The 10,492-nt window shown below is 45.1% G+C and overlaps 1 protein-coding gene across 1 annotated transcript; it reads right to left on the bottom strand.

Annotated features, from left to right (window-relative positions):
- Positions 1-2,526: 2,526 nt before the first annotated feature.
- FDX2 (ferredoxin 2) lies at positions 2,527-7,732 on the bottom strand. Its single transcript, XM_081895073.1, has 5 exons — positions 7,596-7,732; positions 6,947-6,986; positions 5,601-5,707; positions 4,407-4,494; positions 2,527-3,343 (listed from the first exon to the last, which is right to left on the bottom strand). Exons 1-5 carry the CDS (start codon positions 7,708-7,710, stop codon positions 3,187-3,189), a joined length of 507 nt encoding a protein of 168 aa, XP_081751199.1. The 5' UTR covers positions 7,711-7,732; the 3' UTR covers positions 2,527-3,186.
- Between the last annotated feature and the right edge of the window lie 2,760 nt (positions 7,733-10,492).

Here is a 10,492-nt window from a genome sequence, read left to right on the forward strand (position 1 = left end):
AAGCTGCCCCATTATGGGCAAATGCCCCATTTGCCCTGTGCTCCTAGCAGCCTTGTTACAGAGCAAAGCTGTAAGGATGAATGAACCCCAAAGGAGCCACCCTCTGATGCTGTATTCGTGCCTCCAGAGTTAAATAATGCTTGGGCTTGAATTATGAAAATCCCTATGTCAGGGAGGTGAAACCTGTAGCCCTTCAGATCTTGCTGATGGACTACAACTCCCATAATGCCTGAGAGTTGGAGTCCCAACATCTGGAGAACCACAGGTCCTCTGCACTGCAAGCCTGGGAACAGGTGAATGGATAGGGAAATGTTTCCATTATAAATGGACAGAACCCTCCTCATAAACATATCATAGCAAATCTCTTTCCCCATCAGAAATCCTCTCCCACCCACCACAAAAAACAGGGCACTTTGGACTCTGCTCAAATGTTTTCTTTGGGAAACACTTACCCCAGTTCTTATCAACTTGGCTCCCTGCATGGAGAATTTATTCACCAACCTGGACTCTTGTTTAAGACATCCAGCACTGGTGGAGGCAGATTATACGTGCAGCACTCCCTGGGGATGTTCTCAATCTTCTCTTCCCTTATCACAGGAATAGGCAAACTCATCCCTCCAGATGTTTTTGGCCTACAACTCCCATGATCCCTAGCGAACAAGACCAGTGGTCAGGGATGATGGGAATTGTAGTCCAAAACATCTGGAGGGCCGAGTTTGCCTATGCCTGCCTTATCAGATGTTTCTCCTGGACAACAAAAGGCCAGGACTGTGTCTATAAGTCGCTTTGAGTCACTTCCTTGAGCAAAGCAATTAACAAATATTAATAATATAACTACTACCTGTTATCCTACAGATATTGTTGGACTACCAAGTCCCATGTGATGGCCGCTGCAGTTCAACAACTTATGCTCAGCGCCTCCCAATCTCTGCAGTTCAGGCAAAGAGAAGCGGGAACAGCCAAATTCCATTTATTGATTACCTGGGAGGCTCCCTGTGTAAATGTCTGGGCATACAGATAGTTGCACTGGTCCAACTATATTGTGTACCATATTGAAAGTATCTGCTTCCAAATACAGTGGTACCTCGGGTTAAGTACTTAATTCGTTCTGGAGGTCCGTTCTTATCCTGAAACTGTTCTTAACCTGAAGCACCACTTTAGCTAATGGGGCCTCCTGCTGCTGCCGCACCTCCGGAGCACAATTTCTGTTCTCATCCTGAAGCAAAGTTCTTAACCCGAGATAATATTTCTGGGTTAGCAGAGTCTGTAACCTGAAGCGTCTGTAACCCGAGGTACCACTGTACTTAATTCTGCGGCTACAGTTGTGTGTTTCTGCCGGTCAGTTTCTAGTTTTGTCAAAAGTTTAAAGACATATTTGCAATCAGGATTGCTATGCAGTAGGATGAAATAGCCAGCTTCAGGCAGTACCAGGAAGGCAAGAAATGGTGTCTGAACGGTGCAGCAAGTTTTTTAAACTACTGACACTGGCCAAGAGAGCTGCACTGCTTAACTCGGTTTTATGTCCCAATCTGTTCAGTTAGGCTTAGTCCCAAGTAAGTGTGCACAGGACTGGAGCCCTTGTTATCTGACAGTAGCAATAATTTTATATAAACAGCACTTTTAAATGAGCACACCGCAAAAAACATTTTGAGTGAAATCCACCACTCATGTACAGATGTTCACCTCTGGATTTAATCTTCTGATCATTTCTCTTGGAAATCGATCTGCCGTGACACCTGATTACTTTATGATCGTCAATCAGCAGTTTATAACGGGTCCGGCACACTTCTTCAAAGCTGCGCCACTGTTGCTCCCTTCAGGTCACGGCTTAGCAGAGTAGAACACACAGCGGTGTAAAGCAGACTTACTTCCTTCTTCTGGCAAGCATACACAGACAGGTTCGTCTATTTACAGCTCTTTATTAAAACATTTTACCAACAAAGACCGGGGCTTCTTTCAGCCATGTCTCTCTCTCACAGATACACAGAGAGAAGTGAAAGTACAGGGAAAAAGCTCCTCCTCCTTAGCTTCTAAAAGCTTCTGTCTCCTCCCGGCTTACGTCTGACGTCGGAATGTGACGCACACTCAGAACCCTTAACCATTTAAGTTCTGAACACTCACAATTTCAACAGTAGCTTAAGCTCAGCATAACCTTTAATGCTATCTCCTTTCCCATTCAGTGTCCACTACTAATGGTACTATCAACTTCAGTCAGGTTAAGTGTATAGAAGGAACTGTTTCGGATGGTGTATGACCACTTGCACTATAATGGAATTATTTTCCTTCCTCCCCAAACGACTTGCCAATATGCAGACTTGTACATTTTTTGAAAGCATTGGGAGACCTAGCCATTAGGGTTAAGTCGGAATAGAAGAGGGAAGGGTTATTTCAATGAATTTTAATGTGACGATATTATTGAAGAGTGGATGGATTGTTCTTGCCTGTATGGTATTCCAATCAAACACAACTCTGTATATAATAAAAGTATAATGTAAACTGAATGTCCCAATGCAATTTGTACACAAATGCAAGAACAACAGTAAGAGGCTGCTTTTATTTTTTTACTGATAAAAACCAGAGGTGTGGGGCGAGTGCCTTCCTCCTCTCAGCTTATTTGGTGCTATGAATGATGTTGCCGACCGATCTTCTCAGCGGTCAAATCGCAGGTGAGAGACAAGAAGTCCCCGATGAAAATTAATGCACTTGCTTGTGCAGCAAGAGAAAACACAGAAACAGAGAAAGAACACAACCGAAGTGTTTGTGGAGGGTAACCCACTCCCCTCATCCCTCCCTTTCCTTCCATGAAGCCAGTACTTGCTGTGCCCACCTTAAAATAGTGGTTCTAATGGGCAGGAGCCTCTTCTCCCCTTGAAACATTTCCCACAGGACTTGGGAAAGTGCTTCTAGGTTGGGGGAGGTACATCTCCCAACATCCTTCTCAAGCCGTGAATGCAGTTAAGCAATACCTTGAGAGGCTCAGAGAGGCAGAAAGCTCTGGCCTTACTCAGAATGCTCTCTGGAAGATACACATTTCTTTTCTTTGCCTCAGTCTTTTGTTCATAGAACACAATTTTATTTTTTAAAGCATCATGCGTGCTTTGATCGCATCGCTGTCTTGCTCTCTGATGGCTGCTTAAGAGATCAGGCTCACTTTGGAGATTGGTCCAGCCTTTGGCTCCATGGCACTCAGTGGGGTTTGGGGACATGGCCGTCCACATAAAAGTTCCTAGTGATCTTGGGGAGGGTGAACTCTGCTCCTTCCAATTCTTTGTCGAGGATAATCTGGCAGCCAAGGCGAGAGTTCTCCTGAAGCAGTGGTGCCATGTCTAACATATCTTCCTCCCTACGAGAAGACAAGAAGAGTGACTTCCAGCCCATAATCCCCAAAGTGGATAAGAAGATTAAGAAGAGTTGGCATGACCAGTGCTAAAATACCAAGCAAGTCCACATTATAGTTCATCTGGACACATTTTAAACAAGAATCAAGTCACTAGATGAAATTCAACACTGAACTATGGGGAATGTTCACGTCAGTGCAAGCAGTGCAATTTGCCAGAAGAAACGATCCCCATTCTCCCCCTCTGATCAATATACATCCTGATGTATATATTGTGCTTTAGGGGGCTTAGTTTGGTCAGAATCAAGTATACACTTCCAAAGGTAACACTAACTACATTACGTCTTGTTACAGGTAGGTAGCCATGTTGGTTTGCTGTAGTCGAAACAAAATGATGTTGTTGGGGCCACTAATGGTGTTGTCCGGGTGTATGTGGCAGCAAAGTTGGCATCTGGGTTTATTGCAGGCTCTGGTACCAGTGTCCATGTTAAGTCTGGTTGTTGTATTATTGTGGGTGAGGAGTTGTTTAAGATTGGGTGGCTGTCTGTAGGCAATGAAAGGTCTTCCTTTCATTACTTCTTGTAAATGAGCCACTATAGTCACTAGAGGGCCATGAAAATTTGTGTCCCAGGCTTTTTAGACTCTTCTATCCATGTACTATCTGAAACCCAATGGGGGTATTGTTTGCCCGATGCGATTTTTTTTGGCATTATGTTCAGCTCTCCTACCCCACTAGAGGTCTTTCTCTGTCTCTGGGGCACTGCCTCCTTTTTTTTTTTTTTTGCACCAGAAACCTGCCAGTTTCTTCAGGCTTGGACAGCAGGGCCCTCCCAGCCACTGCTGAGGAAGTTGTGGAATGCCATTAGCAGGGAGCTAAGAAAGGCCATTTCTGCTACAAGGAGAGTGTCAAGGGATGGCTCAATTGGTAAAGCATGGGGCTCTTAATCTTGAGGTCATGGGTTTGAGCTCCACATTGGGCAAAAGATTCCCGCATTGCAGGAGTTTGGACTAGATGACCCTCAGGGTCTCTTCCAACTCTACAATTCTATGGTCGTAAGGTGGTCCTTACCGTTCATCAGGCTGGGGGAGCTTGTCTACAACATCATGGCTCACATAGACATGACAAGTGGAACAGGCTAGGGAAGCTTCACAGGCACCTGTGCAGGTAAGAGGCAAAGACAATGAGAGAGATTTTGCTGCCAAGTCAAGAGAAGGCACTGTGCAGGCTGTGCACTATTCCAATTACCTGGCCTCTCAAAAAGTGTATCATACAACTAGAAAAGGGCAACCAAAATGATCACGGAGTTGTGGCACCTTTGATATGAGGAAATACCAGAGCTGTTGGGACTTACTGTATTTTTTGCTCTATAAGACGCACTTTCCCCTCCTAAAAAGCAAGGGGAAATATGTGTGCGTCTCATGGAGCGAATGCAGGCTGCGCAGCTATCACTGAAGCCAGAAGAGCAAGAGGGATCGGTGTGCAGCGATCCCTCTTGCTCTCCTGGCTTCAGGGATAGCCACGCAAAGCCTCTTGAGCACAGCGGGAGCGCTCCTGCCTCTTTGCTCAAGAGGCTTTGTGTTGCTTTCTTGTTTCTTGTTTTCCTCCTCTAAAAACTAGGTGTGTCTTATAGCTGGGTGCATCTTATAGAGCGAAAAATATGGTAGTCCCCTCCCCCATACAACAAGGGGAGAGATAGGGGGGAGGGAGGGTGTAATATTTATACATTGATGAACAGTGTGGAGGAAGGGTTGAGTTTTACTCCTTCCATTATAATACTAGAACTTGATACTGTGACCAGGTTACTTGAAAAAGCACCCATTGCCACACAAAGTAAAACAAGTAACATTGGCTAAGTATTTTAGGGCTTTGCCCTCATAAAGCAACAGACAGGAACAAGTCATTATACAATAGCCACATTGGCAAGCCCACAGAATAATTAAGAAGCTGCTCTGTAACACCCAAGTTATTTACAATCTCAATTGAACTTGCCTAAACAGATGGGACGAGTTGCAAGTCAATAAGAAGGGATTTTACAGTGCTGGGGCACTACCAAAAAAGCATACTTGCACATTATTGTGCATACCATTAGCCAAAATGGCTAAATACTACCTCCATGTGCAGAGACAGTACATATCAGATAACAAAGCATGCAGGAGAGGCTATATTTGGACTCCCCAATGGCATCCAACTAGCCACTATTGGAAAGAGGATGCTAGACTGGACTGCTACATAGCCGGATAGAGCAGGGCACTTAAGACCTACCTTCTAGCTCAATGCCATGTTTCTGAGCCAAGCGCAGCACATCATCCCCAATTCTGCCTTGCACTGGGATCCTTTTCCCAGACCGGTCTATAAACACCACATTCACTCTGAGGCAGGATAAAAAGCATAGGCATATCTTCAATCAGTGACCCTCCCATAACTGTCAGATGCTGAATAGCTACAAGTATGGTTGAAAGTCTCCCGTGTTTCTGCATAAAGGCACAGATTACCAAGCAACATCTAACAGCTGACTTAGGGTTGAAATTCCAAATATTCTCATCCTTCTATACTATATTTGCACTCATCTGTTGTCATGCTGGCATTGTTATTGTGACATTTTATATAGGATCCGATTGTTACTATTAATTTTTGATGATGATGATGATGATTTGTGTTGGAAGCCGCCCATAGTGGCTGAGGCAACCCAGCCAGATGGGTGGGGTATAAATAAAATAAAAATAAAAATACAAGGGTGTGTGCATGCCCAACAGGACAAGGAAAGCCTAGGTCATGAGTAGGCTGGAGGAAGGAGTGAGTGGCCCCACCGCTGGCAGAAATAGGAGGGGAAAGTCTTTGTTGTTCCCCTGCTGCTGTGATACATTGCCAGTAGAAGGAAGCCTGCATTCTGTCAGTGGTGGTGGGACAATGACTTTCTCCTCTTCATTCCCCTCTTCACCACCAGCAGTGATTGGGGACTTTGAGGGGGTGGGTGGGGGCAGGGTTGGGCAAGGTGCAGAAGGAGGTTGGCAAAGGGGGTGTGGGATGCAGCAGGTAGGCAGAATTGAATTGGTAAGCCAGTCCCTAGTAATATCAAAAAGAAACAAACAGGAAGTGCCAAAGACTCAACAGAGCAAAAAGCTGCTCTAGCCAATTGAGTTTTAAGGGTTCAAAGTTTAGAACTGGTGTGTATCAACATAGCAGCTGTGAAGGGAGACAGATGTACATCTGGTCCTGCCAATGCATGATACAAGTAGCAAGTGGTAACTGCAAGACCAGCATAGGATGAGCCACCACCCCAGTAAGAATTGCACTGTGAACTAAGCAAACAATTGTACCTCACGTGTTTTGCTTCCTGTATTTCTGGTTAACACACACAAGTATTTGTGAAGCTGCCACCTGGATAAATTTCTGCCACTGCAGAAATTAGGCTGCTAGGACTCTTGCAACCACCTAGCCTAACTATGTACGCTACTTACAATTAACAAGCAATATTTCAAACCACAAATTCTCATTGAGATGATGCTGTCAAAAGCACAAAATATGTCAACCGCCCAAAGAAGATCCAAGATTAGTTTAACTCAACCCACTCCCCAAAATTAAACCCGGCTACATTTTGTGGTACTCACACTTCTGCGGCAGAGTTCTCCTCTTCTGCTTGAAAGGTCACTGGGGAAAAAACACACAGCATTCTATTTATTTATATGCATTTAAAGCCTTGCCTTTTACTATTCAATCTCAAAGCAGGGTACATATGTTGGTGTTAGCTGCCCTGAGCCCGGTCCTGGCCAGGGAGGGCGAGGTATAAATAATTTTATTATTATTATTTATTATATAGCTTAAAACAACAAGGCACGTCATGCGTAACACTAAAGCATGGACTAGAGCCCCCAAACTTCTGGAGGGCACCAGGTTAGGGGAAGGGAGGGAGTGATCCTCCTCTGAATTCCTCCAATTCGGAGCAAGTTTGTTTGGGTCGCCAAATCGAACTTCTGACGAAGAACAATCTGAGCCGTTGGTTACGTTACACAACAGGGGGAGAGAGATCCCGCTGGAACCAAAAACACCGCCGATAAATCCCGAGGCGCCCTTCGCTTCGTGACCAAGTTGTGCTGTTGTTGTACATTTATTGACACACCGCCTTTTCCCCGATGGGGACTCACGGCAGTTTACGGGGAAGGGGGAGGGGAGGGAAGAAAGAGCAACCAGCCTCCCCGCATCCCGGCAGTCTTTCCCTGAGCCCTGGGGAGAGAGGACCCCCGCTCTCTCCTCGCCCACCTGCAGTGCGGAAGCCCCGGGGCAGGAGCCGGCCGGCCGCCGCCGCCAGGACCCGACGGCGCCCCGGGCACCGGGAGACGCCAGCGCCGCCCTTCGCGGCCCAGGAGGCCGCCATGACAGGCGCCACGTGACCGCGGGGTCAGAGGGCGGCGGCTGTTTCCGTGGAAACGGAGGGAAGGGGAGCCTGGCTCGTTGCGCGGGGATCTCCCCCCCTCCTGGAAGGCGGCCTTGTCTTATTCTGCCTCTGCCTCTTTCAGAGGGAGTCTCCCTTGCGTATTCCGGCTGGAAACATCTGTGGGCGGAGGCTAGAAAGTGTTGAAGCAAATTACCAAATTGCAAGATAATGTCAACAAAACAAACCAACTTGCTCAATTGATGGAATGTCGCCTGGTGGCTGATCTGGCCTTGGGCAGAATCTGCAGAAGGATTAGAACTGTAGTTTTTAATGTGGTTATTGTTGTAAACAAAATCTGCCCTTTTTCCCTTATCCAAGAGCCCATATAGAGTCCTTACATAGGTTCCCTATTGTTAGGAGAAGATTAAAGAGGCCGACCAGAGAATATTGAGAAGCAAAGCAGCTAGTAAGCCTGATCTTTATTGATCTGTTGCAACAGGGTGCTCCCCTCACCCGCAGGAAAGGAGGAGAAAACCAGAACAAAGATGTGCCTGCCCTTATATAGACATTTTAAATTCCCTGCCTTGGAGTCCAAGACCACCCCCAGAAACATCATACATATATCACAGGAGGGGTGTAGCTCAAGACCCCCCCCCCACGTACCTACATCACAGAAAAGGTGGTTTAAAACAGAAATTTGAATGTTGTTTCTCCCATCTGCCAGGTTATCTGATAGTCTGTCACCCATTAAAATGCTGATTACTCAGTTCCTGAGACAATGGGAAGGCTCCCTGACCCCCTTCCCTCTTTGCAGAGGAAACATTTGGTCAGTTTGGGAATAAAAAATGGTTTCAGGTCGGTCTTCCTGTGCTGATCTATGTACGTGCTTGGTTGGTACATTTATAAACATTTAATATATATCTGGGGGACACAGGTGGCGCTGTGGGTTAAAGCCTCAGCGCCTAGGACTTGCTGATCGAAAGGTCGGCGGTTCGAATCCCTGCGGCGGGGTGCGCTCCCGCTGCTCGGTCCCAGCGCCTGCCAACCTAGCAGTTCGAAAGCACCTCCGGGTGCAAGTAGATAAATAGGGACCACTTACCAGCGGGAAGGTAAACGGCGTTTCCGTGTGCAGCTCTGGCTCGCCAGAGCAGCGATGTCACACTGGCCATGTGACCCGGAAGTGTCTCCGGACAGCGCTGGCCCCTGGCCTCTTAAGTGAGATGGGCGCACAACCCCAGAGTCTGTCAAGACTGGCCCGTACGGGCAGGGGTACCTTTACCTTTAATATATATCTAAGACCTCAACATTCTTATCACATTATGTAGTTTTTAATGTGTGTTTTTTAATAACTACTTCGCTGTTGTAATTATGTATCTTTTCATATTGTAAGCCGCCTTGAACATTGTTTTAACTGTGGAAAGGCGGCATACAAATAAAATGATGATGACGCTGATGATGATGTATTCCAAAGAAAAGTGTCTTTCAATGCCCTCCTGTCTCATTGTGACATCTATCTTTTCGTAACATATGATGCCTGGAGAGAGAAAAACGTCCTGCCAAACCTGTCTGCCCGGCCGTATCATATTAAAAGGCTGAGATAAGTTACTTGCCAAGAGCAGAATCACATAAGCAAGAGACTGAAGAGATCAGATGCATTTTTTTATTTAAAAAGCTGCAAATCAAACACAAATTGTTTGCTTGTTTGTATTTTTAATAATTTTTATTAAAGATTTGTGAGTGGTTCCACAGGACTTCTTAATTCTTAGAAGTAGCTTGGGTGAAGCCGAACTGGCTTTTGATCAAAGCAGCTTGTCCATAAGAATCCTCCAAATATTGCTGCTTTTAATAATGTTTAGAGTCCACCCATTCCACCTTCCTTAGCTGCTTTTAAGCAACAAGTCAGAAGACCCAATCAGATATACTTTATTGCAAGTCATTTGGGCACAACACTACTTGAGAACCTTCGGTGCTTCTGTTTTAGCATCTTAGAAATGCAGGATATCCCCTAACTTTGCAGATGCTGAAAGGACTAAAATAATCATTTTATTAAACATAGGAGGATTAAGTCCAAAAGGTCCTGTGCTTGAATTCACTTAAATTCAATACCAAAATAAAGCAGATGAGCATGGCAGCCATGGAGGAAGCAAACAAAAAGTGATCCATGAGGCAAGGAGGCCTACTGCTTAGCCACGGTAGCACCCGTTTCTCTGGAAAATGGCAGATCTTAATATTTTAATCAGAAGCCAATGGTAGCCCTATTCCATCTTGTCTCACGTAAGCTTATGGATGATCCACCATTAAATCTTGCCTGTTTTTCCTTTTGGGACATCACTATGTAGCCTTCTCACTCTCTTCTGGTGCATATTGGATTTATACACTAGTTAGCACCAAAGGTGTAAATAAGCCCTTCATCAACATTGTTGTAACAAGGTCCATTTATCTAATCTTGAATATTTTGACAGGTATTATGTTTAAAATCTATGGCACAAATGTAGATACTATCCCTTCAAGAGTGGTTGAGGGCTGGCAAGCCTTTCATAAACTAAGAGATTATTTCCTTGGCCCAGTGGAGTGAGAGCACTTTGCAAAACTTGCATTGTATGCTGAAGCAAAGCAAGTGTATGTGTAATTTTGTTTTGATACAAGTTTTTTTTCGTTTTTATACAATATGTCATAGAGGAGGGAATTAAGTATACCTTACAAGAAAAAAATTCTTATAAAAGATGGCACAAATCTATGCTGGAAGGATATCTCTCAAACAATCCAACTTTACCCAAAGAAA

This window comes from Podarcis melisellensis (genome assembly GCF_964234715.1).
Source record: "Podarcis melisellensis genome assembly, chromosome: 17".
NCBI classification, from domain to species: domain Eukaryota; kingdom Metazoa; phylum Chordata; class Lepidosauria; order Squamata; family Lacertidae; genus Podarcis; species Podarcis melisellensis.